General features: G+C 43.4%; 2 protein-coding genes across 3 annotated transcripts in view; one reads left to right on the top strand and one right to left on the bottom strand.

Moving 5' to 3' along the window:
* The window catches only part of orc1 (origin recognition complex, subunit 1), a 12,471-nt gene extending 5,952 nt beyond the window's left edge, over positions 1 to 6,519 (top strand). The window contains exons 8-19 of the mRNA XM_082137384.1: positions 99 to 161; positions 1,703 to 1,804; positions 2,175 to 2,409; positions 2,541 to 2,647; positions 3,028 to 3,129; positions 3,212 to 3,383; positions 3,481 to 3,588; positions 4,260 to 4,409; positions 4,521 to 4,640; positions 5,283 to 5,443; positions 5,594 to 5,681; positions 5,795 to 6,519. Of these exons, the coding sequence (XP_081993510.1) occupies positions 99 to 161; positions 1,703 to 1,804; positions 2,175 to 2,409; positions 2,541 to 2,647; positions 3,028 to 3,129; positions 3,212 to 3,383; positions 3,481 to 3,588; positions 4,260 to 4,409; positions 4,521 to 4,640; positions 5,283 to 5,443; positions 5,594 to 5,681; positions 5,795 to 5,989 (1,603 nt within the window). The 3' untranslated portion in view covers positions 5,990 to 6,519. The remainder of the gene's footprint in view (positions 1 to 98; positions 162 to 1,702; positions 1,805 to 2,174; positions 2,410 to 2,540; positions 2,648 to 3,027; positions 3,130 to 3,211; positions 3,384 to 3,480; positions 3,589 to 4,259; positions 4,410 to 4,520; positions 4,641 to 5,282; positions 5,444 to 5,593; positions 5,682 to 5,794) is intronic.
* On the bottom strand, positions 6,372 to 27,039 carry mpl (MPL proto-oncogene, thrombopoietin receptor). Of its 2 annotated transcripts, XM_082137395.1 has the most exons (12): positions 26,567 to 27,039; positions 24,421 to 24,541; positions 23,988 to 24,157; positions 17,551 to 17,702; positions 17,303 to 17,444; positions 9,697 to 9,808; positions 9,449 to 9,609; positions 8,605 to 8,747; positions 8,302 to 8,461; positions 8,141 to 8,222; positions 7,925 to 8,012; positions 6,372 to 7,733 (listed from the first exon to the last, which is right to left on the bottom strand). In XM_082137395.1, the coding sequence occupies exons 1-12, from the start codon at positions 26,646 to 26,648 to the stop codon at positions 7,275 to 7,277; spliced, it is 1,872 nt and encodes a 623-aa protein (XP_081993521.1). In that variant the 5' UTR covers positions 26,649 to 27,039; the 3' UTR covers positions 6,372 to 7,274. The 2 variants fall into 2 exon arrangements, with proteins under 2 accessions (XP_081993521.1, XP_081993522.1); XM_082137396.1 differs by lacking the exons at positions 23,988 to 24,157; positions 24,421 to 24,541; positions 26,567 to 27,039 and adding an exon at positions 23,951 to 23,981 and having other exon boundaries at positions 17,551 to 17,765.

Raw genomic sequence — 27,039 nt, 5'->3', positions numbered from 1 at the left:
TGGCCCCTGCTTCACTTTCTTCATGTTTTGATATGTTTGATGCGAGTTTAAAATGATCCATAGTGTAACCGTTATGTGTTTGTCTCTGTTCAAACCAGGGCAAGAACTCCATCCAGCAGGAAAGATTCAACTGCTCTCAGAGAACCAGCACTGGCTGCTTTGTAAGTGTTGGAATTGTCTGTTATCATATTGAATTCAAAAACGATTGAAAACTGCTATACGATTTTCTCTCTCAAAACGGAGAGAAAAATATACGTTTTCAAACGTATTAGTGTGTGGACATGGCAAAGATTCAATTATTGTTGTGCAGAAAAAATTATACTTATGCTTTTACACACCTTGGGTCGTTGGCAACCCTATACAATTTTTACAAAAAATGAATGGGAAAACAGGCTTCTTTTTTTTTTTGTTATATTGTTTATAATGAATTGATTGAGGAATACTATGAAGGTTGATGTCTAACTGTAAAAAATAAATTAGGAGGAGGGTAGTGAATGACGTCCCAGGTCACTAAAGACCAGAGGTATGCATTTTTGGGGTTAAACAGTATACATATTTAAGTCAAGTCACCTTTATTTGTATACACTACAAATTGTTTCAAAGCAGCTTTACAGCGATAAACGGGAACAATGATTCAATGGTGCAAACGATTAAATTCTGCTTTTAAGCAGCTCTAAAAAGACAATAGAAAATATTATTCAGTTGAAATCAATTAAGTCAGTCATGAAATCAGTTGAAATATTTTATGTTTTAACTTTATGTACTGTTATTTTCATCTAAAGAAAAAAAGTTTTTTTTCTGTCTTTATTGTTGATTACTTTTCAATTTGCCTTTTGAATTACATTTTCAACCAGCAGGGAGCAGAATATAACAGATTGTTATCATACAGTAAATCAATGGTGCTTAACCATGAACAGTTCAGGAGGCAAGCAGACAAATTTTCTCAAGAGCCAAATTTAAAAATACTCTGAATGCACACTGAATATTTTCTGCTTGATTGCAAAACCTGTAAAGTGTTCATGTAGGTGTCAGGCATGATGCACACCTTTTAGATTGTTGATATTTATTAAAATAATCTGTTAAATCATGTGTAAATATTGTTTTGAATTGAAATATTTACAGCTTAAATATACAACCATATTGAATTTTAGGCCATAAAAATGCAAGCCTAAAAATACAATGCATTAAAATGCAAGCACTGTTAATGCAATGCTTTTTTATTTTCCAAGTCGTGCAATTCAACAAGCTTTTTTGTCTCAAAAACATTTGGCCTTATTTTACTTCCATACTGTTGGTCTGCTAAAGGCAGTCCTGGGTTCCAGCATGTCATAAGAAGTGAATAAATAATGTAAAAACCTTAATTGATGGCAAGAATATAATGAAAAACTATTTAATTAATTTAATTCATGCACATGCTCCTGGGAAAAGATCAGTTTTGCCTTGTGACCTGTATTGACCCAGAGGCATGTTCTGTGTGTGTTCTCCTATAGTGCCATTTGAACCCTTTGACTTTTCTATTTCAAAAGTTTTTCTAATCAATTAATTCAATTATCCAGACCAAGCTCTTAAATTATCTTACAGTAGAGAGCGAGTGAGAGATTGTGGTTAAACATGATATATGTGCATACACACTACTTGTCATGCTGTTTTTTAATTTAAATCTTACTCTATTTTCTTTATATTTCTGTGAACAAACTGATAGAGCTGAAGAGGAACATGAAGATTCACCCATCCAGACTGCTGCCACTCCTCGCTCTAAGAGGAAGTCTGCCCAGCTTGTGTCCTCACGCATCAGAAAGCAGCTGTAGGTATTTTACTCGATTGACTTAGGCTGTCAGTCAATTAAAAATAAAATAATTTAAATAATGCTGATTAATCAAATTAATATAAATATTTAATGATCATACATTTCTTGCTGAGAAAAGCTGCCAAATGAAGATAATTTACAGGTTTACAGTTCACCGCAATCAATTTTGCAATCAAGTGTCTCAATCAGACTTGGGGGCATTTACACAGGATGCCTACTTGCATTGTGGCTGAACGTTTTTTAATTGCGTAATCTGGATATTGTTTTGCACTTAATCTATTGAAATAATATACATTTCAATGAAACATATTTAGGTGCTTTTTGAAGTGATTATTTTAAAGGGATATGTGGTTGTCTGTTTTTAAAGAAATTTGCTACAAAACAAGGTTGACCTGCAGTCTGATGGTGAGGATGGCAGTGATGACGACTGCTTCGTGCCTACTAAGATTGACCTGCAGAGTAGCAGCGATGAGGAAGAGGAGGCAAAGATCGACAGTGAAGATGAGCTTGTAGTGAAGAAGCGAAGAGGCTCTCGAACACCCCGGCCTACAGAGAAAACCCGTGTCTCTGCTAGGACCCCACGTAAAACACCCAGCAAGAAGGTAAAAAGTTGTTTTTGCTATGCTTAGTCTTCCTGTTCCTAGCCTATCATGTTCCTTCACTGAACCCAAGCTGCATTTCACATGAAGATAACATGGCAAATAATTTATCTTTTATTTAACTTTTTTATCAGACTGCTCCAGCCACCCCACGTACACCACGTCATGCCACTCCCAGCATACCTAGCAGGAGCGCTCCAGCCAGGAAGCCAGGGAATGTTCTGGAAGAAGCACGGGCACGGTAGGCAACAGCTCAGACAAAAGTACCGGAGAGAGAGGGCACGGTAGGCAACAGCACAGACAAAAGTACCACAAGGCCTATATGAGAGAGAGAGAGAGAGATATCCTGGAAAAGTCACTGCGGTTTTCAATGCCGAAAAGAAGAAATATTTCTTGAGCATGTTTCAAATCAGCTTATTAGAATAATTTCTGAAAGATCATGTGACTTGGAGTAATGGCTGATAAAAATTCAGCTTTGCCATCACAGTTTAGTACACTTTAAAATATTTTAAAATAGAAGTTATTTTTATATATGTAATATTTCACACTATATAACTGTTTTTCACTGTTTTGATCAAATAAATGCAGCCTTTTGTTTGTTTCTTTTTTTTTTTGCAATAGGTTGCACGTTTCTTCTGTCCCTGAGTCTTTGCCATGTCGAGAACAGGAGTTCCAGGACATCTACAACTTTGTGGAGAGTAAAGTCATTGATGGCACTGGAGGGTAAGATTCTGTCATTAAGGTTTAACTAACTCATATCTGTAAATAATAAAGAAGGGTAATACAATTCATTTTGCTTTTGCAGGTGTATGTATATCTCAGGTGTTCCTGGTACTGGTAAAACTGCCACAGTACATGAGGTGATCCGGTCCCTTCAGCAGTCCACTGAACAAGACGAGATCCCTCACTTCCACTTCATTGAAATCAATGGCATGAAAATGACAGACCCGCACCAGGCTTATGTACAAATACTGCAGGTCTGTATGCTGCCTCCCCTTCCTATCACTTTAAAATTCTTTCCTCATTATTGTTATATAGTATTTTCTGTCAATTTGTGCTGTGGTTCTGTTGTAGAAACTGACTGATCAAAAAGCAACACCTGATCATGCAGCCGCCCTACTAGAGAAACGCTTCAGTGCTCCTGCACCAAAAAAAGAGACAACTGTGCTTCTAGTAGATGAGGTAAGAATTTTGTTCCCGGTGACATTATTAACCACAAATATGCCCTATGTTTTGCCGATTAGCTGGTCTTACCTGGTCTAGATTAGTGGCTCTCAACCTTTTTGACTCGAAAAGCCCCCTGTTTTCCAATATTATATTTAAATAATAAATATATTTGTTATTATAAATAATAATAATTTTATTATCCCCCATATATAGGCTATGATATTATCTCCCATATAGGCTATGATATTTTCAGTATTTCTTCTGTAATTATGACTACTTCTTGTTTTCAAACTTTTTTCAAACAGATTAAATTGACCACAATTCATTCTGTGATTTCAGAGTTTCAAGTAGTTATTGGGGAGGGGGGCTTTTATGCTTTTTAGAATTTTATTTAGTTTAGAGTTTGACGACAATTTATTAATTTAAATATTTTTTTAATCGTCCTGCAGGGTCCCAAAAAACAGCTTTACTACCTTAAGCTTGTATGAACTGTTTTTTCAGAGTAGTGCTGGAAAATCTTTTTGTCAATCAGACGTTGATCTTTACCATGACGTATTTATTTTCTTGGTCTTTATTTCCACGTTTCCTGTCAATAATTGGTTAATTTGTACTTTGAGGAATAATATATTGCCAATCGTCTATCTGAAAGAATGATTTTATCTCTCTTATATCTTTCTTTTTTCCAGCTTGACCTCTTGTGGACCCGTAAACAGAATGTGATGTATAACTTGTTTGATTGGCCAACAAGGCGCAATGCTCGTCTGGTGGTTCTTACCATCGCAAACACAATGGACTTGCCTGAAAGAATCATGATTAACCGGGTTGCCAGTCGACTGGTAAGAAAGACCATTTCACAACATTAAGATGCCGTTCAATTATGATTGAAATTATGTGAAGCCAATGCAAATAATGGAAATGAAACATGAATGTTGTTTGTTCACTTTCAGGGACTGACAAGAATGTCCTTCCAGCCATATACGTTTAAACAGCTACAACAGATCATCACGTCAAGGCTAAACAGAGTAAAGGCTTTTGAAGAAGATGCTCTCCAGCTAGTCTCAAGAAAGGTAGGAGCACTTTCTTGTGAAGCCATGTTATCTTAGGCACAGGTGACTGAGGCATTGTGGGTTACCTGTGGGTTTAAACACTAGTAGTTTCTAGAGGTTGTACAAAATATCGATAGGGCAATATATAGTTGTCCTTCTCCATGTGATACGAGAATCGATGCGCTGGCGCCAAATATTGATATTTTATTGAATAAAATAAGATGCTCTAAATAGATTTCCCTGCTCCCAGTGTCGCTACTTCATGGCTCCTTGAGGTTGCGATTAACACATGAATGAGGGAAACGTGAACATAAGTTAACTAGCCTAAGAAAAATATGTTTTTAACGGGATGGCGGACAGCAGTGTGAGTAAATAATAGATGAGAAAATAATAGATGCCCCAGCCACGTTTAAGTCCAAAGTCAACCAGCAGCCATGAATGCAATGTTTAAAGCAAAACTTCCTTTCTCATCCCTGAGAGCTGTCAGTTTTACGAAGTCAGTTGCTGTATTTATTTGCAAGGACCGGTCTCGTGAGCCGATGTATCGTATCGTATCTTGAGGTACCCTGTGATTCCCACCCCTTAGTAGTTTCTGTGCTGTTCTTTGGCTACCAGGTTTCCACATATCATTATGAATCAATGAGATTATTTGTGGTCTTCTAGGTGGCAGCGCTTTCAGGCGATGCGCGACGTTGCCTTGATATCTGCCGACGGGCCACAGAGATTTGTGAGCACTCTGGAAGTAGCAGTGGATTGGTTGGAATGAGTCATGTGATGGAGGCTTTGGATGAGATGTTCTCCTCTTCCTACATCGCAGCCATCAGGTAAAAATAAAAGTGAAAGGATATGAACTTTCCACAGCCCGTTGTTCCATAATCTTAATGTTAAAATAAGTTACAGAAACGCATTCATGCTGCTCCAGTTGTTTGGCGATAAGTAAAAGAGACAGATTTTTTTCAATGTTGTTATTGTAGGTGTGCATCTGTTCAGGAGCAGCTTTTCCTGAGGGCTGTTATTGCAGAGTTCCGTCGACTTGGTCTGGAAGAGGCCACTTTCCAACAGGTACTCATTTATAACAGCCCTTATTCTAATCATGAACCTTATATGCTAAATGCAAATTCATTCTTCAAGATAATGTTTTAATTCCTGAATTTAACTTATTTTTTTCGCAACAGGTGTTTGTTCAGCACCAGGCACTGTGTCGGGTTGAGGGTTTGCAGCCGGTGAGTGTGTCTGAAGGGCTGGCGGTCTGTCAGAGGCTGGGTTCCTGTCGACTGCTTCTCCTGGAGGGAAGCCGCCTGGACCTGTTGCTCCGTATCAGACTCAATGTTAGTCAGGATGATGTGCTTTATGCCTTGAAGGCTGACTAAAACTCGGCCCTTGTGTGTCACACGCTCCACCTGGCGACCAGTGTGGATCCCCTCAATGTCTGACCACTTTTTTTGAACATTCAGTGAGCAGATTTTGAATGAGATCTTGCCTGGCGCGTTACAGCTAAATTCTTATGAACTGAATGTGAGATATTGTATTAAAGGTTTTGATTAAATTATCAATTTTAATGCTTAAAATTATACATGTGTAGTTCTATAAGTAAGTTTTAAATGTGCCATTTTGTGTGTATTGTAATTGTACCCTTTTGCTTCAAATCATGTCTTTCAGGTTCGCTCTTTAATGTCTTTAGAGCATTTGCACAAATGCTTTATTCTAAAGCAATTTTAATGCATTTTAGTGTGGGAGAGTAAGACTCACACATTTCTTGTTTAGCATTTAATGACTCTGTCATGTTAAAATGTACAATTTTCATTCGAAGCACCAAAATGTTGGATATTTGTCCGATTTTACTTGTTTGATGTCTTGATACAATAAAGCTGTTGACTGATCAGACCAGATAATAAGACAATCATTGCTTCTGTTGTAATCAGTACAATATTACAATTATTACAATTACAAATATAGCAAGCATAACTGCTAAAGAATGTTTATAACAAATATAGCCTAAATGTATAACACAGTTCCATTTAAAGAATATTCATGGTTAAATGGTACTTAAGCTCTATATAAAATATCAGTCACATCCTAAATTACCAACAGAAAAAAAATATATATCTCAGTTTTTCTAAAGCCATAATACTTATACATCACATTAGCATGAGACTGGTGTGATAGATATGCTGACATACTTTGTGTGTTCAAAGTGCAACTTTGACTTTATGGCAACTTTTGCCATATAAACCTGGTAAAATTTGTATGGTGTCCATTTAAAGACTCCAAGAAAAATATTCTATATGTAACAAATTCCACCCACAGGAATAACGATGACATCCAACTAGAAAAGTAGTCCTACAAAGTTAAAACTTAAATATCAAATATTTTACTGAAGAATCAAATGTCATGTCTAGTTTTTGTTCCTGAATTTTGTGGTATGATGAAATTTCCATCTTAATGATGGTTTAGGTTTATGCATTAAGCAATCTCCACTTCAGACTTACGGTCAACAAGTGCTCTGTATAGTGAACCTTGTCTGTTTCTGAAAGTCTCACAGGACTCTTCTCTCATTCCACAGAAGCTGAGGTGCTTTTGAATTTGTGAGCAAAGCTTCCTCCAAAACTCTTAATATATACATTTTCGTGAGTTTAATTTATCAAAGATTAAACCTCACTCTACACTTGCAACACATGGTATTGCCGTGATCTCCATATTGGTGTACTGGCGACTGGCTGAGTGATACTCTTCAAGCTTAGACTGTTCTGCCAGAAGGAGATAGGAATGGTTAAGGATATATGTGGAGCATTCTGGGAAGGTGGTAGAACAGGTACTGGGGCAGGCGTGAAGTTTTTCATTAGTCACATGAGATAAAGCAACATCCCTGTACACATAGTCATTCCCTGTAAAGCATGGGATTTTATCGTTGTTCAAAATCACATAATCTTGAGCCATCTCCAAATCCTCTCTGAAATTCTCCCCATTTTTTTCACCAGATAGGAGTCCACACTCAGATGGCGAAAGACAGGTAGACTTCCTACGGGGTTTTACTGTAGCTTCTCTCTCGGGCAGAATCTCCACCACTGATGTAGCAGTGTCATCATCACATTGCTTAATGTTGAAGGTTGGCTCCTGAATTGAAGACAGTATGACAGTAATATGAGAAAATCTATTTATTTAAATCTGTTAAAAAGTATTCACTTGCAATTCTTCAAATAGCCACAGAATATATAATATATAAAAAATACTGATGATACATAATGATACATTTAAAAAGCAGTCAATTAAAAATGTTCTCAAAGTAAAAAGCTGAAAACAATTACCCAATGTGATCCACTGATATCAGACAGGAAGCTTTCCAGCACCTTGTTAAGATTTGGGACTGATGGCCACAAGGACTTCTTGACCTTCCTAAAGCGTAGAATTAACCATATATTTTATATTTCTTTATGTTTGCATTCTTTAGATATATTTTTTGTAATAGCTTATAGGTTGCATAAAAGTAGTGTTCTAAAATAATCAACCAAAAATTTGATTACCGGAAGTATCTGGAGAAGAAAGAGATCATTGCAGAAGCAATGATGAGCAGAGGCACTAGTATACAAACAATAAAGATCCACTCTGTGATAATAAAAGAAACGGTTTAATGAGTTTTAGAGTTGTAATGCATTTTGTTTATGACTGAGTCAGATATTTCTACCTTTGTCTGAAGGTAAGAGGACAGTGAGAGGTTTTGACCAGTCACTCCAGTGTCCGCTGTACACAGATCCATTGGGTTGGGCTCGGACCTGGATGGTGTATTGGCTCCCTCGGTGCACATCCAGACAAGTGCTGGTCTTTGAACTGAGTGCTGTAAAATCCTACCACAGAATTTAGTTTCAACATGTGTTATGCAGCCATTTAACACACCTAATTCAAAGCAGAAAGAAGACATTGAATAATTGCCATATACAGTATGTTCTATCCACTTTAAATATATGAAATTCACATGATTTAAACTCACCTTCCACTCACTGTCTCCTTTACGTTGATAACGGATCTGGTACTTAAGATACTGGGAGATCTTCAAAAAGGGTGGATCCCATGTCAAACAAAGCCTTCCTTCCTCAGGCTTTGCTTTCAGATCACCTGGAGGCCTTGTCTTGACTGTCAAAAACAGCAAAGAAACCGACCAATGGGCCTTTGACTGCCACTGGCATTATGATATAATGATGTCATTAGTAATACAAGAAGAATTAATTAGCATTTCGAGTGCATTTTTGTAATATTACCCATACAAAGAGTAGTGTGGTACAATGCTGTTCTTCCAACTCTGATAGGGGAGACCAACAGATGATTGCAAAATGATTGCAAAACCTATGTGTGTTTTTACAAAAACACATAGGTTTGCGGTGATCGCGAACGGACAGACCGAGGGGAAGGGGGGAAGGGGGGAAGGGGGGAGGGGAGGGGAGGGGAGGGGGGGGGGGGGGGGTCCAGCTTCCTCAAACTCGCACTGGGCCCCGCCCCATTCATGAAAGTACATGTACACAATTTAAACTGATGTTCATGTTTTCATGTATGGTTCTTTTTTTTTAAATCAATCACTATCCCCATTTAATTTTAAGCATTTAATCAAAAATAAACAAATAAGAAACATTTTATTTTAAAACAGCAATCAAGATGAAAAATTAGGGAACAAATACATAAAGCTCTCCCCTATCAGCATGTATTCACATGGTAACGAATGGTTAACATATTCAATACTTTACTCAGTATATAGGATGTGTTTTCAAAATATAAAATTTTGGAGATCGAGAGTATTTGGACAATATAACATGACTTTCAGCCATTTCTTTCACACTTACTGCTGCTGTTCATTCTGAAAGTCTCTTCATAAAAAGTTCGACCATATGGTTGTAATGCAGCACCGAGGTAAAACTGATAGACACTGGATTCCTGGCCATTTAGGACACACTGGTAGGCAGTGTTGTCTTTGGAACACAACTTCCAAATGTCCCATGAACTTCTGAAACACAAGACCAGGACTACAGTTAATGAATCAAATAAGTTTTCCTTTGATTTCTGTAAGAGAGGACATTAAAAAACATAACACCTGTTCATTTGCCTGTAGTGGAAGCTGTATCTGCCGTCATCATATAATTCTCCTCTCCATTTGCATAATGCTTGACTCAGATCAGGAGTGTGGCACCTCAATTCTATGTCACCTGAAAATTAGCCAGATACTGAAAGGTGATTGGACGTTTACTGTTATTTTACCTGTACCTTTCTGTGTTTGTAATTGTTAAAGGGATAGTTCACCTGAAAATGAACTTTCTGTCATAATTTACTTGCTCTCATGTTCCAAACCTGTATGACCTTCTTTCTTCAGTGGAACACAAAAGGAGCTATTAAACAGAATGACAGCCTCAGTCACCATTCACTTTTCTTACATTGGAAAAAAATGCAATGAAAGTGCCTGAATCCCAAACATTCTGGCTGTCTTCCTTCAAAGAAACAAAGTCAAACAGGTTTTTAAAAAGATGCGTAAAACACAGCATGTGTAAATGACGAAATAAAGTTCATTTTGGTGTGAGCTATACCTTTAAGATTTGAATTAAGGAAAGGAATTAATGCTTGTTTAAAGCTGAAGAGAATCTTTATTATTACAATGATTGAATTCCTGACAGTGTCAACAAAAAGTATGGATACTTAAGTCATGCTCAAAAATGTAATGTCATTGCATTATAAAACATATCAAAACATAAATTTTCAGTTAAAACCAAAGTGATTCTCGTGGACCTAGTGACTTTTAATGTTGGTAATTTTGACCTTGCTTTATTAATCCAAATATGTAGCCCAATATGAAAAGCTCTGATTAGAATTCATTTATTTTTGTCTTTTAATGTTCTGATTTTGTGTAGGCTACAGCACTTTGGCCAATCAGGGTTGTTTTAAATGTGCTAAAAAAAAAAAAAAAAAAGGAAAATTAAATGAAATTAAACAAGTCGATTTTTTATCAGTCCACCTGGAAACAAGGTGCAGGCTGCAGTTCATGAAACGTACTCGGTTACTGACGTAACCTCGGTTCTCTCTAGAAGAGGGAACGAGTACTGCGTAAGATATCTTACGCTAGGGGGAAAATCCTTTTTCCGCAAGATATTGAAGCCAAAAATTATCCTTAATTTTGTAATAATGCAAAACGCGTTGCGGCAGCATGCAGACATAGGCGAGGCAGCTCGCGCGCCTATTGGCTGCTCTGCGGCAACTGCAGCAGCCTATCGAGCGAGGCCTGGCGTGACGCCAGACCCAATGAGGGTGCTTCGCGCCCGCTGCGTCACGTCCCGCCGAAACGGGCGTGGTCTAGGCCTATAAATACCGCTCGCAGGCAGCTATTATCTGGTTTTTCATCATCGAAGCAACCAGAGCGTGCGCATGCACGGCAAGATACGCAGTACTCGTTCCCTCTTCTAGAGAGAACCGAGGTTACGTTAGTAACCGAGTACGTTCTCTTACGAGAGGTCTCTCGTACTGCGTAAGATATCTTACGCTAGGGGACCCAATGCAAAACGCCGTGCATGCTGAGATCTGACACCAAAGACCCAAGGGCGAAAGCCCGGGGTTCATATAGTGCACAATCACCCAGGGAACTCACAGGGAGTCCGGGAAGAGGGAAGCCGCACTCTTCCACATATGGCAGCGTCACTTAGACGCGAATTTCATCATACAGACAGGGTGGGGAACGGCCTGAACTGATGGGGAAATGTGGGTCTTACACAGTTTGCCCAGGCACATCTTGTGCTACTGCTTTTCACTGTCGATCATCGAGCTGTGCTCAGTAGACGCAGCATTCTGAGCTGATAGCATCAGGTCAGATAATACTGGTTAACTAGGCCGACAGCAGCCTGGCCTGCAGGGTGGGATACCTCTAGGTTGTAGAACCTTATACATGTAGACGGGGAGGCCCAGCCCGCCGCCGTACAAATATCTTGCAAGGCAATCCTACTCGACCAGGCCCACGAAGAGGCCATGCCTCTCGTGGAGTGCGCTCTGACACCCAACGGGCACTGCATGCCCTTGGAGGCGTATGCCAGCGCTATAGCATCAACTATCCATCTGGATAGGCTCCGTTTCGACGCGGCTAGTCCCTTAGAACGCCCGCTAAACGAAACAAAGAGCTGTTCCGTCTGTCTGAAAACAGACGAGCGAGACACATAAGCTCGTAATGCCCTGACTGGGCAAAGGAGGCCCGCGTCTCTTTCCTCATCAGGGACCGGTAGGGCTGACAGGGAGATAACCTGCGCCCTAAACGGTGTGTTGAGGGATTTCGGAATATAACCGTGCTTAGGTTTGAGTATAACTTTTGAGTCATTAGGCCCAAATTCCATGCACGTCGCGCTCACAGAGAGCGCGTGTAAGTCCCCTATGCGCTTCACTGAAGCGAGAGCCAGCAGAAACACAGTCTTGAAAGACAGATGTTTCAGATCAATCGACTGTAAAGACTCGAATGGTCCACCTTTCATGGCTTCCAGAACCGTAGAAAGGTCCCATACGGGGACTGAGGGAGGTCTGGGAGGATTCAGTCTCTTAGCCCCTCTAAGGAAGCGGATGACTAAATCGTTCCTTCCTATTGACTGACCAAGCGTTGTTCTTGAGAACGCTGCTATAGCCGCCACATAAACTTTGAGCGTGGAAGGGGTCCTGCCCTTATCCATCAGCTCTTGTAGGAAGGAAAGCACCTCCTTCACTCCACAGTCTGTGGGTGACACGCCACGGGCTGTGCACCAGCCCGAAAACACTGACCATTTCGAGGAGTAGAGTCGTCTCGTAGACAGAGCTCTAGCCTGCGTGATCGTGTTTAATACTCCCTTAGGGAGTTCAACATGTACCCGTTGATGGCCCAGACATGAAGGGACCACAATTCCGGGTGAGGATGCCAGATCGAGCTGTGGGCCTGAGAGAGGAGGTCTCTACTCACTGGCACTGGCCACGGGGCAGTGCTTGCTAACTGCATCACAACTGGGAACCAAGGTTGGTTTTCCCAGAACGGTGCTACAAGCAATACTGAGCATCCTTCTTCCCTGATCCGCTCTATCACCTTAGGCAGGAGAGAGACGGGGGGAAAAGCATAGAGCGGGCGGCGGGGCCATACATGAGCCAGCGCGTCCCTGCTCTTGGAGAAAAATTCCGGACAGTGAGCGTTTTCTTGAGACGCGAACAGGTCTACTTCCGCTTTGCCGAATTTCTTCCACAGCAGTTGGACTGTCTGTGGGTGTAGAGACCATTCGCCTGCCGGAACATTGTTCCTGGACAGTCTGTCTGGTCCTATATTTAGGAGCCCTGGCACGTGCGCTGCTCTGAGCGAGCGCAGGTTGCGCTGAGCCCATACCAGGAGGCGTTCTGCTAGCCTGTACAGGTTCCTGGACCTGAGGCCGCCCTGGCGATTTATGTAGGACACCACAGACATGTTGTCCGAGCGGACCAGGACGTGGCGTCCTTTTATTTGGGGACAAAAACGCGTCAGCGCGTTGTCTACTGCCAGCATTTCGAGGCAGTTTATGTGCAGGAGCTTCTCCCGTTCTGACCACTGGCCGAAGAACGGTCTGCCCTCGAGCAGCGCTCCCCATCCCGTGGTGGATGCGTCCGTGGCCCCAGGCTTACACCTGATTGGTACCAGTCGTCCGCTCTCCAAGGTTTCAGAGCTGTGACGCACTTCTGATTGACCCTGAGGCGAAGCAGACCGGATGCCCACGCTTGGCGTGGGACTCGCGCTTTCAGCCAAAACTGCAGCGGGCGCATGCGGAGCAGGCCCAGCTGGAGCACTGATGATGCTGAGGCCATGAGACCCAGCATCTTCTGAAATTTCTTGAGTGGGACAGACGCGCCGCAGCGGAACGAGTTCGCTGTGCGCTGAATGTCTACCGCGTGCTGTGGTGATAGTCGGGCTATCATGGACAGCGAGTCCAACTCTGTGCCCAGGAAAGATATCGTCTGACTGGGGGACAGAGAGCTCTTCGCCCAATTGACACTGAGACCCAAATTCTTGAGGTGATCGAGTAAAATGGTCGTGTGTTCTATGAGCACTGAGCGAGATTGCGCTAGAATCAGCCAATTGTCCAAATAGTTCAGTACTCGGACGCCCCTCATTCTGAGGGGTGCGAGCGCCGCATCCATGCACTTCGTAAATGTACGGGGTGCCAGGGATAAACCGAACGGCAGGACTGTGTACTGATATGCCTGGCCCTCGAAGGCGAATCTCAAATATCGCCTGTGACGTGACGCTATCTGTATTTGAAAATACGCGTCTTTGAGATCTATTGACACAAACCAATCTCCTTGGCGAATCTGCGCGAGGATTTGTCTGGTCGTGAGCATCCTGAACTGTCGCTTCACAAGCACTCTGTTCAGTTGCCTTAGATCTAGTATGGGTCTGAGACCCCCGTCTTTTTTCGGTACCAGGAATTATCTGCTGTATAGCCCTCCTTCGCTCTGAACTTGAGAGAGAGGCTCTATGGCCCCTTTGTTCAATAGTTTCGCCACTTCGGCTCGAAGTAAATGTGCTACTTCTGCTTTTACCGTGGTCTCGACGCGTGCCGCATAGCGGCGAGGGCGTCGCCGAAACTGTAGCGAATAGCCTCTTTTTATAATGTCCAGCACCCACTTCGAAACCCCGGGCAGCTTTGCCCATGCGTCTGCATGAATAGCTAGGGGTTGAATACGAAGCGCGCTCCGCTCGCTCAGCGATGGAGAAGCTTCGGTGTGCTGTAACACAAGCGTCGCGCTCGTGACATTTGAGGCATGGGGCGCGCTGATAACAGCGGGCAGATTGCCCGCGCTCGACTCCTCTGCGGCGGTCAACCGCGAGGGGGAGGGCTGGGCGAGTCCCGTAGGAACTGTCATGTCTATGTGTGGATGTGGGTGCGGGACAGCGGGCACATTTATCACACTGAAAGCATTGTTCACTTGAGTGAAGTAATGAAAAGGATATAAGCGCCGGAAAGTGCAGCAGGAAGGCAAGGAAGGCGGCGCGGCCAGCGACTTCAGTGACTCATCCCGCTGAAGGTGCTCTCTCTCAGACGGCGCGGCTTCTTCTCCAGCTCCAGCGATGCGTGTGCTTCGCTTGAAGGATGAAAAATCGGATAATAGCTGCCTGCGAGCGGTAATTATAGCCCTAGACCACGCCCGTTTCGGCGGGACGTGACGCAGCGGGAGCAAAGCACCCTCATTGGGTCTGTCGTCACGCCAGGCCTCGCTCGATAGGCTGCTGCAGTTGCCGCAGAGCAGCCAATAGGCGCGCGAGCTGCCTTGCCTATAGGCCAATTTATACTTCTGCGTCAGGTGCGCGTAGAAGGTACGGCGTAGCATACGCATTGACGTGTACCATACGTCATACCCTTCGCCGTACCCTGACGCGCACCTCCTCAAAAATGTAACTACGCGTCGCGGCGACGCTGACCCCAAGATCTGTGATTGGTCGGCTGGATAGCATCGCGTTTCCTCCTACGCATTTCCGGAATGATCTTCTGCACTCTGCACCGCCCGCCCGCCATTTTTAAATTCCGAAGATCAGTGAAGAGCCATGGAAATAGACCAAGTGACCGAGAGATTGCTTGAAGAAGTGCGGAAATACAGCCATCTGTATGACTCCTTCAGTCGCCATTGCTCGTAGAAACCTAAACTCAAAACAGCCGCGAGGAATGTAAACACAGTGGAACATTAAAACCCACCCCCGCCAACTAGCGTTTCGGCGGTGTAACTGCAGAGCAACACAGACATTCGCAGAAGTATAAATGCTCACGACGGCGTCGCCTACGTGCGTAGCCTACGACGTACACTACGGCGTACACTCGACGCAGAAGTATAAATTGGCCTCATGTCTGCATGCTGCCGCAACGCGTTTTGCATTATTACAAAATTAAGGATAATTTTTGGCTTCAGTATCTCGCGGAAAAAGGATTTTCCCCCTAGCGTAAGATATCTTACGCAGTACGAGAGACCTCTCGTAAGAGAACCAACCCCGTATGCTCTTGATTCGGATTAAGGTTTTTGAAGCTCACGGAGACGCTGAAAAATCAACGAGAAGCGACGGGGCGGAACGCTAAGCTAAAGACGTCCAGTAGCGTTGTGGAGCGCAAAAGCGTTATTGGTTCTGTGTGAACCGGAAGATACCAGACTGATACTGGAGAACTCATGAAAGGTTAGTCGCATTTTATTTCCGATCTGGGTCCGCGTTCCCAACAATTTTTAATTCACAGAACAGTAGTTTTGGTTCCCAAAAACTAACGTTCTATTTCCATTAAGAAAACTTTCCTGGCTAACCAAAAAGAAACCTTAAAAAGAACAACGTTCTGTTGTTCTTTTTAAGGTTTCTTTTTGGTTAGCCAGGAAAGTTTTCTTAATGGAAATAGAACGTTAGTTTTTGGTTTGCAGAACGATAACGTTGTTCTAACATTCTTTTTTAAGATTTGGTTTTGGTTAGCCAGGAAAGTTTTTTTTAACGAAAATAGAAAGTATTAGTCTCTGTATTAGTTATTTTTAAGTTATTTTAAAATAACCTCCTTGCAACCATCTGGTTGCAAAAAATAAAACCTAAAAAATAAACTTAGAACGTTCTCAAAAAAAAAAAAAAAAAAAACGGGAACCAAACTTGCTAACATTAGGGGGACGTTCTGTGTAGGCCTATAGCCTACTGGTGTGGAGTAAAAGCAAAGGTTTCTGTTTTTTTATATTTTTTCATATTTTTATTTATATATAACAACACAATGGCTAATGCATCATCACCCTGCATGCTAAACTTATATATAAATGTTACAATTTAATAGTAAATGCACATTGTTCTTAAGAAGGGCACCTTTCCCCATGTAACTCTATAATAGGATTTTTCATCGGTGGACTTTGTTATTGTGATATATATTTACATAACCCCGCCCCTGAATGTCATGTAATCAAAAAAAAAAAAAAAAAAAAAAAAAAAAACGGGAACCAAACATGCTAACATTAGGGGGACGTTCTGTGTAGGCCTATACTGGTGTGGAGGAAAAGCAAAGGTTTCTGTTTTTTTATATTTTTTCGTATTTTTATATAATAACACAATGGCTAATGCATCATCACCCTGCATGCTAAACTTATATATAAATGTTACAATTTAATAGTAAATGCACATTGTTCTTAAGAAGGGCACCTTTCCCCATGTAACTCTATAATAGGATTTTTCATCGGTGGACTTTGTTATTGTGATATATATTTACATAACCCCGCCCCTGAATGTCATGTTATCAAAAAAACAAAAAAAACAACAAAAAAAAACAAAAAAACACAGAGCAATGAGATCACTGCAATAACCACATCAATTCAACGATCTAAGAAAAGAATTAAGTCCCAGCTGTCCCACCCTACATTTTTTCTTGTTCGAGAAACCTTTTCACTTGGATATTTGTCACAATAGGGAAGAAAAGGCAATCGCAACTTCCGTTTCATCCCGACTGTTTTTTCTCGTAATTTCCGCGCTGCAACAGAAGCTAAATGCGGAAGCAATCGTGCATTCCATTTAAATGCGACTTTTTGCCACAAGGAAAGTTACCTTGCGACGAATTCGTTGAAAGTAAATGCAAAAATGGCAGAGAAAACAGAAGTTATAGCTCTGACTTTTTTTTTAAGGCTCCAAATAGGCTCCATTTTGGAGTCGCTCACGTGACGTCACACATGCTCTTTTCAGCTCTCACCTGCTGTTTGTGGCACCATTGCTGTTACAGGACTTGACCAATCACTCCAAAACACGGCTTTTTCCATAGGCTTCACTCTAATTTGCACTGTGCAGTTTTCTCCTGGGACCAGAGAGACTAACTTGTGGGGGGGTTTTGACACCTGTGAGGAGTGAATGTAGATTGCATTTAGTAGGCCAAATGAACTGCTTCTAATAGAGCTACTGCTGATACAGTAATATTTCAAAAAGGGTGTGTGTCAAACTCACCGGTCCAACTGTACTTGACGTGTGTTTGTAGCTGTAACGAATTTCATACGATGAGCTCAGTGAACGAGTTTTAGTTTTTTTCCATTTAACTAACAATTGGCCCACCTCGCCAGTTAGATGAAGGGATATATTTGATGGAGGATTCAGTAGCTCTGGGAGGAAGACATAAGCAGATATATTTAATTTGATTTCATAAACTATACAAGAATGAAAACGTACTCGGTTACTAACGTAACCTCGGTTCTCTCTAGAAGAGGGAACGAGTACTTGCGTAAGAATATCTTACGCTAGGGGAAAACCTCTTTTCCTCGAGATATTGAAGCCAAAAATGATCCTTAATTTTGCAATAATGTAAAACGCATTGCAGCAGCATGCAGACATGGGCGAGACAGCTCGCGCGCCCATTGGCTGCTCTGCGGCAACTGCACCAGCCTATCGATAGAGGCTCCTCATGACGTCAGAACCAATGAGGGCGCTTCGCGCCCAATACGTCATGTCCCGCCGAAATCGGGTGGGGCCAGGGCTATAAATACGGCCCAGAGAGGCTGGTTTGGTCAGTTTTTTTCATCGCTGAAGCGAATCAGAACATGACGCATGCACGGCAAGATACGCAAGTACTCGTTCCCTCTTCTAGAGAGAACCGAGGTTACGTTAGTAACCGAGTACGTTCTCTTACGAGAGGTCTCTCGTACTTGCGTAAGAATATCTTACGCTAGGGGAACACAATGTAAAACGCCGTGCGTGCTTGAGACATAACACTAACGTCCCAAGGGCAGGTGCCCGGGGCTCATACAGTGCTTAATCACAAGGGACTCACAGAGAATCCGGGAAGAGGGGCTAGAATAGCATCATTCCTGTAACATTGAGCTCTGATAAGAGCATATTATATCAAGTGTTCCACACAGCCAGGGCGAACTCAGCCTGGACTGGTAAATATGGGGGACTAACGTATTGCCCACAGAAGTATATAGGCGATCAGTGATCGACGCTCTAGCAGTTTCAGCATCCCGAGCCGATAGAATCGGGCGGGCAATACTGAAAAATTAAACCGAGAGCAACCTAGCTTGCAAAGCGGGAACCTCGAGGTTATAAAACCTTATAAATGTAGACGGGGAGGCCCAGCCTGCCGCCATACAGATATCTTGCAAGGCAATCCCACTGGACCAAGCCCACGACGAGGCCATGCCTCTTGTGGAGTGCGCTTTGACACCTATCGGGCATTGCAGGCCCTTGGATGTGTAAGCTAGCGCTATAGCATCAACTATCCATCTGGATAGACTCTGTTTTGATGCAGCTAGTCCCTTAGAACGTCCGCTGAACAAAACAAAGAGCTGCTCCGTCTGTCTGAAAACAGATGAGCGAGACACATAGGCTCTTAACGCCCTGACCGGGCAAAGGAAGCCTGCATCCCCTTCCTCTTCAGATACCGGCAGGGCCGACAGGGAGATAACCTGTGCCCTAAACGGTGTGTTGAGGGATTTAGGAACATATCCGTGCTTTGGTTTGAGTATGACTCTCGAGTCATTCGGCCCAAACTCCATACACGTCGCGCTCACTGAGAGTGCTTGCAAATCCCCTATGCGCTTCACTGAAGCGAGAGCCAGAAGAAACACTGTTTTGAAAGACAAGAGTTTCAGGTCTATTGACCGTATTGGCTCGAATGGGGCACCTTTCATGGCTTCCAGAACCGTGGAAAGGTCCCAAACGGGAACTGAGGGTGGTCTGGGAGGGTTCAGCCTCTTAGCTCCTCTAAGGAAGCGAATGACCAGATTGTTCCTTCCTAATGACTGGCCAAGCGGTGGTTCAGCGAACGCTGCTATGGCTGCCACATAAACTTTGAGCGTGGATGGGGTTCTGCCCTTATCCAGAAGCTCTTGTAAAAAGGAGAGAACCTCCGGCACCCCACAGCGTGAGGGTGAAGTGCCACTCGCTGTACACCAGCTAGTGAACACAGACCATTTTGAGGAATAGAGCCGCCTCGTAGATGGAGCTCTAGCCTGCGTGATCGTGTTTAACACTCCCGCTGGGAGGTTAACAGGTACCCGTTGATGGCCCACACATGTAGGGACCAAAGCTCCGGGCGAGGATGCCAGATCGAGCCGTTCGCCTGCGAGAGGAGATCCCTCCTCACCGGTATCGGCCACGGGGCGGTACTCGTCAGCTGCATCAGGACTGGAAACCAGACTTGGTTTGTCCAAAATGGAGCGACGAGTAGCACTGGGCATCCGCTCTCCCTGATTCGCTCTAACACCTGGGGTAGGAGCGTGACAGGGGGAAACGCATAGAGCGGGCAGCGGGGCCAGCGCATCCCTGCTCTTGGAGAAGAATTCCTGACAATGAGCATTCTCTTGAGACGCAAATAGGTCTATTTCCGCTCTGCCAAATGTCCTCCATAGCATTTTGACTGTCTGTGGATGTAAAGACCATTCTCCTGTCGGCAGATTGTTTCTGGACAGTCTGTCTGGTCCCACATTCAGATGGCCGGGCACATGCGCTGCCCTGAGCGAGCGCAGATTGTGCTGAGCCCAGACCAGGAGGCGTTCCGTCAGCCTGTGAAGGATTCTGGATCTGATACCTCCTTGGTGATTTATATAAGCCACCACTGACATGTTGTCCGAACGGACCAAGACGTGGTGTCTTTTTATCTGAGGACAAAAGCGCATCAGCGCGTTGTCGACTGCCATCATTTCCAGGCAGTTTATATGCAGAAGCTTTTCCCGTTCTGACCACTGGCCAAATAACGGTCTGCCCTCGAGCAGCGCTCCCCATCCCGAGGTTGAGGCGTCCGTAGACACCACCTTCACACTCGAGGAAGTCCCCAGGCTTACACCTGACCGGTACCAGTCGGTCACTGTCCAAGGTTTCAGAGCTGCGACGCATTTCTGATCGACCGGAGGTCCAAGCTCTGCGCGGCGCGCGCTTTCAACCTATACTGCAGCGGGCACATGCGAAGCAGACCCAGCTGAAGCACTGAGGATGCTGAAGCCATGAGACCCAGCATCCTTTGAAGCTTTTTGAGCGGGACTAAATAAGCGCCGTGGCGAAAAATCTCTGTCATGCGCTGAATACTTAGTCTGCGCTGCGGCGACAGCTGTGCTGTCATAGACAGCGAGTCCAGATCTGTGCCCAGAAAAGATATTTTCTGACTGGGAGACAGTGAACTCTTTGCCCAATTGACTGTGAGACCTAAATTCTCGAGGTGATCGAGTAATATGGTCCTGTGTTCTATGAGCTCCGACTGTGATCGAGCTAGAACCAGCCAATCGTCCAAATAATTCAGCACTCGTATGCCTCGGAGCCTGAGGGGTGCGAGCGCTGCATCCATGCACATCGTGAATACGCGAGGTGCCAGGGATAGGCCAAATGGCAGGACTGTGTACTGATATGCCTGGCCCTCGAAGGCGAATCTCAAAATTCGCCTGTGACGTGACGCTATTTGTATTTGAAAATAAGCATCTTTCAGATCTAACGACATGAACCAGTCCCCTTGGCAAATTTGCGAGAGGATTTTCTTGGTCGTGAGCATTCTGAACCGTCGTTTCAGAAGTGCTTTGTTTAGTCGTCTTAGATCTAAAAATGGGTCTGAGACCCCCGTCTTTTTTGGGTACCAGAAAATATCTGCTGTACATGCCCCCTTCGCTCTGAGCTTGTGATAGGGGTTCTATAGCCCCTTTGCTCAGTAACTTCGCTATTTCGGCCCGAAGTAGGTGTGCTACTTCCTTTTTCACCGTAGTATCGATTCGCGCCGCTCTGCGTTGCGGGCGTCGACCGAACTGTAGCGAATAGCCTCTTTCTATAATGTCTAGCACCCACTTCGAAACCCCGGGTAGCCTTGCCCATGCGTTTGCACGAATGGCTAGGGGTTGAATGCGAAGCGCGCTCTGGTCGCTCAGCGACAGAGGGGCTTCAGTGTGCTGCAACATAAGCGTCGCGCTTATGACATTTGAGGCAGGGGGCGCGCTGATAACAGCGGGCAGATTGCCCGCGCTCGACTCCTCTGCGGTGGTCAACCGAGAGGGGGAGGGCTGGGCGAGTCCCGTAAGACCTGTCATGTCTATGTGTGAATGTGGGCGTGGGATAGCGGGCACATTTACAACACTGAGAGCATTGTCTGCCTGAGCAGAGCGAATGCATATTGGTTTCGTTTTGCAGAAACCTTGAGACATGCAGAACGTAGTGTTTGTGGGCACTGGGCAGTGGGCACATTTACCACATTTAATGCGCAATCGATCTGGGTCGATTTCATGTGCGCGAGCCCTGTGCGACGGGCTGTGTTCCTGTGTAGGAATGAGCACTGGGCAGTTGGCATTTCGTCTACAGTCATAACACCATCGGCCGTGGCCGGAACACCAGGAAATACACTCTATGGGATTTATCTGGGTAGCCGTAAAGCGGCGTTTGTGAGCAGGCAAGCGGGCTGTGTCGCCGACTTGTTTACTGCAGAATACACTGGAACAGTCGCATTTACTGGAACTGAACGAGCGAGAAGTTGCCATAGAAACAGAGAGCGTCAACATGCTGGCGTTTGTTTGCAGGTGTGCGTGTATTACAGTAGGCTCGTCCACTGCAATATTGACATTTCCAGAGAAATGTGTGAGAATGGAGGTAGTGGCACGGAAACCATAGAAACGGTGCTTGGGTGCAGGCGAGCGGGTTGTACAACGCGCTCGTTGGCTGCAAAAATACACATCTGCAGTCGCCTTTTCAGGGAACTGACAGAGGGAGCATTGACGGCATAAACATTTTTTTTTTTTTTTTTTTTTTTTGCCGGTAGACCCGGGATCAAACACGGGTCTCTCGCGTGAAAATCTGAGAATCTGCCACTGGGTCACAGGGGAAGACACAAAGGCTTTTATATAGCGCGAGTATTATCAGAGAAACCTGTGTTTCTGTGTAGGAATGAGCACTGGGCAGTGGGCATTTCGTCCACACTCATAACACCATCGGCCGTGGCCGGAACACCAGAAAATACACTCTATGGGATTTATCTGGGTAGCCGTAAAGCGGCGTTTGTGTGCAGGCAAGCGGGCTGTGTCGCCGACTCATTTACTGCAGAATACACTGGAACAGTCGCATTTACTGGAACTGAACGAGCGAGAAGTTGCCATAGAAACAGAGAGCGTCAACATGCTGGCGTTTGTCTGCAGGCGTGCGTGCATTACAACAGGCTCGCTCACTGCAGTATGACATTTCCAGTCGCCTGAACTTCAGAGGGGAATGAGAAATGTATGAGAAATAGAATTCGGCCCAGCCGCGGCGGGACATTTTAACGCTCTTTTCTCCTTTCGCCAGTGACGCACGGGAACCATAGAAACGGTGTTTGGGTGCAGGCGAGCGGGTTGTACAAGGCGCTCGTTGGCTGCAAAATGCACATCTGCAGTCGCCTTTCAGGGAACTGACAGAGCGAAGCATTGGAGGCATAATTAATCTGCCGTCAGACCGAGATTCGAACCCCGGTCTCTCGTGTGAAAAAACAAAAATTCCGCCACTGAGCCACAGGGGGGGAACACAAAGGCTTTCAGATGCACGAGCATATAAGAGCGTCATGATTGACGCGTGAATGGGGCGCAGAGGCAGGGTAGCTTTCTTGTACGTAAAGAAAAACTAACCCCGACCGTCCGCTTCCAGCCTCCCCTGTGAACGGCGCATTTTGCGCGGCTCGAACAGAGGGAGAGAGAAAGCTAGCCCCGTGACCGTCCGCTCCTGACATCCCCTGTGAACGGCGCGGTTTGCGCGGCTCGAACAGAGGGAGAGCAGGTATCATCCTCCAAGCAGGCAAGGCAAGCGGGCGCACCGGCGAGCTTTGCGGGTTGGGGGGAAAAAGGGGCGTCTTGAAAAAGACGTCCGGCTCTTTTAGTGCAATGAGAGTGTGTGTCGCGGCGGCGAACACACACACATACACAAAACACAGTAACAGAGAAAAGGATATGTACGCCGGAAAGCGTCAGCAGGAACGGCGACTGAAGGCGGCGAGTTGTCGACCGGCAGCTTCAGATGCAGAGTAATCCCGCTGGGTGCTTGTAATCAGACAGAGCTTCCTCTCAGGATCCAGCGATGCGTGAGCCCGCTGAAGAGATAAAAAACTGACCAAACCAGCCTCTCTGGGCCGTATTTATAGCCCTGGCCCCACCCGATTTCGGCGGGACATGACGTATTGGGCGCGAAGCGCCCTCATTGGTTCTGACGTCATGAGGAGCCTCTATCGATAGGCTGGTGCAGTTGCCGCAGAGCAGCCAATGGGCGCGCGAGCTGTCTCGCCCATGTCTGCATGCTGCTGCAATGCGTTTTACATTATTGCAAAATTAAGGATAATTTTTGGCTTCAATATCTCGAGGAAAAGAGGTTTTCCCCTAGCGTAAGATATTCTTACGCAAGTACGAGAGACCTCTCGTAAGAGAACTGCAGAGTAAATTCATTAGAGCTTCTGTAGCACTTACGTTGATTCTCCACAGAGACAGTGCGTTTGTAGACAGTTGTGTTGGTGTCTCTGTCCATCACTATGATTTGTGTGTCAATATGCATTAAGACATCACTCGGTGGGAATGTGCAAATATACAGGTCCTTCTCCTCATAAATTTGTTGTTTCACATCACATCTTTCTTCTTTTCTGTTTGACACAAACATGTTTGCTTGAAGCTGGTTCGCAACCAGCATAGAAATTAAAGTGGGATGCCCCCCCAATCCCTTTTTTCAGATGATCTACTGATATAGGTTTTTCAACGACCGATTCATAATTACAAATAATAATATATAATAATATATGTAATGAAATATTTTAAGAATATAAGTAAAATATCATTATATGCAATGTTATATATTTGAGTTAAAGTTTAATATAGAAAATGAAAGTAGCCTACTTAGAACTCTTACTCATTAATTATGTAGAGAAAATAATAGGACTTTCCAACAGGTACTTCCCAAAAACAAGTGAAGTCTTCTTGATCCCTGGTGAAACATTTTGGGTCCTTATCCATGGCCAAGATAGCAAACTCTAAAAAGAAGAAAACCATTCCACTTACAGAGCTGCTATAACACAACTTTTAACTGCTATAACACAACTAGAACAGCTATAATAACTCCTTGGCAAAATTAACTCATAAAATATATAATAATAATAATTTGTTACATTTATATAGCGCTTTTCTGGGTACTCAAAGCGCTTTACATAAGGGAGGAATCTCCTCAACCACCACCAATGTGCAGCATCCACCTGGATGATGCGACAGCAGCCATATTGCACCAGAACGCCCACCACACACCAGCTTACTGGTGGACAGAGTGATGAAGCCAATCAGCATGGGGATGATTAGGAGGCCATGATGGACAGGGGCCAATGGGCAAATTTGGCCAGGATGCCAGTTACACCCCTACTCTTTTTCAAAGGACATCCTGGGATTTTTTTAATAACCACAGAGAGTCAGGACCTTGGTTTAACGTCTCATCCGAAGGACGGTGCTCTTTGACAGTATAGTGTCCCCATCACTTTACTGGGGTGTTAGGACCAACACAGGCCACAGGGTGAGCGCCCCCTGCTGGCCTCACTACCACCTCTTCCAGCAGCAACTTATTTTCCCAGGAGGTCTCCCATCCAGGTACTGACCAGGCTAAACCCTGCTTAGCTTCAGTGGGCAACCAGTCTTGGGCTACAGGGTGATATGGCTGCTGACGTATATGTAAGTAACACTTTACAATAAGGTTTTATTTGTTAACATTACAGGGTTCCTACACATTTTCAATTTCAAAATTCCATACTTTTCCAGACTCAAATTTCCAAACCTCTCTGTATATTTTCATACCATATTTAACATAAAGTGTTCATACAGCATTATCTTCTGTTGGAATTTTTTGCATGCTTTACGCATTACAATTTCTAGCTTTATATATATTTTATTATTCCGTTGTGTGTCACTGCCATCTTACTATGAAGAAAACAAGAGCATGGATGCACATGAATTAACAGAGATATATTTGCTCAAAATTTGGCTTTCCTAAGGGTAGTACCAAAATAAGTCCTATATTCAGTTTAATCCATCCTCTGTGGTCGAAGAAACCATGACATGAAATAGGCTGATGGCTCAATATGGCTGTGTGCATTGTACTATTTGCTAAGTTCAATCAAGGGTATATAAAAAAGGCAGTATGCCATAATTCAAAGTCTTAGGTCTGCTTTAATGCACACTCAGTGGCGGTCAAGAAACCACACAGCAAAATGGGCTGATGGCGCAATAGTTGCAAACTAGTTAGTTGCGAAAAAAATAGTTGGAAAAAAATGCACGCTCAGTGTGTATTTTATATGCTAAGTTTAATGGTTTCTTGTGCCCACTCGAAAGTGTTACAGGCTCTGTAATGCGGAGCTAAGAATATTGTGAGAAGAAACTCAAAATCGCTTCTAACCTGCATTTTTGCATAATTAAAAATTGCATCTTAAATTCATGCAGTCGTGTTTGACAATCATTAAAGAATCACTAAACATCTGCCATGAAAACACACTTTTGTCATGTTTTCAATAAATTGTTCTTGTATGATACATTTATTTTCATTAAATTCTTAATATTCTTTTATAGAAAACTAAATGGGGACAATAGTCTGGAAATGCAAATATTTTTCCATACTCTGCATTATTTTTTCCATACTTTTCCAGGCCCGGAAATTACTCAAATCAAATTCCCTACTTTTCCAAACTGCGTAGGAACCCTGACATTAGTTAACTATTAGTTAACATGAACTAATAATGAACTGCACTTTCACAGCATTTATTAATCTTTGTTAAAGTTCATTTCAACATTACTAATACATTATTAAAATAAAATGTTGTCTTTAAACAGCTGTCTTTTTATGAACTAGCTTTAACAAAGATGAATAAATACTGTAAAAAATGTATTGCTTGTAGTTAATTCATGTTAGTTACATTAAGTATACAAAATATAAGTGAAAAATACAATATAAGTGAGAAATACAATATATAAGGGAAAAATCTCCTAAAATAAAATCTGACCAACTCACTCTTTTGTCTTACCTTGCTTTGACAGGTGAGACACTAAATGCACCTGTTTGATCAGACAGGAAAGGAGAATCCACCACGTGAGCACCAGATCCATTATGTACACAGGGGGTCCGATACACAACACTTTTTTTGTGTGTCTAGATATGTTTGTGTTTAGTACTGTTTAAAGGAGAGGGCGGGGAGGTTGGTAGGTGGTCATCTGATCGGGCCCAATGCAATAGGAAGTGGTTGGACTGAGGATTGAGGCAGGCACCCGGACTGACAAAGTGCCTCCTTCACACGCAGATATATACTCAAGCGCTGGAACAACACTTTCAAAATAACTCTATGCTATCTTAATGTTTTTATATTAAGTTTACGTTCATTATATTAACATACATTACTAATGATTTTTCCTTCTTTATTTTAAAGTTAAAAATGTTAAATTAATTTATATATTATATTATTATTGTAAATGATTATAATATATTATATTATTATAAAAT

This window comes from Leuciscus leuciscus, assembly GCF_965113295.1.
Source record: "Leuciscus leuciscus genome assembly, chromosome: 14".
Lineage (NCBI taxonomy): Eukaryota > Metazoa > Chordata > Actinopteri > Cypriniformes > Leuciscidae > Leuciscus > Leuciscus leuciscus.
The sequence above is the reverse complement of the archived record's forward strand: the minus strand, read 5'-3'. Positions and strand labels throughout refer to the sequence as shown.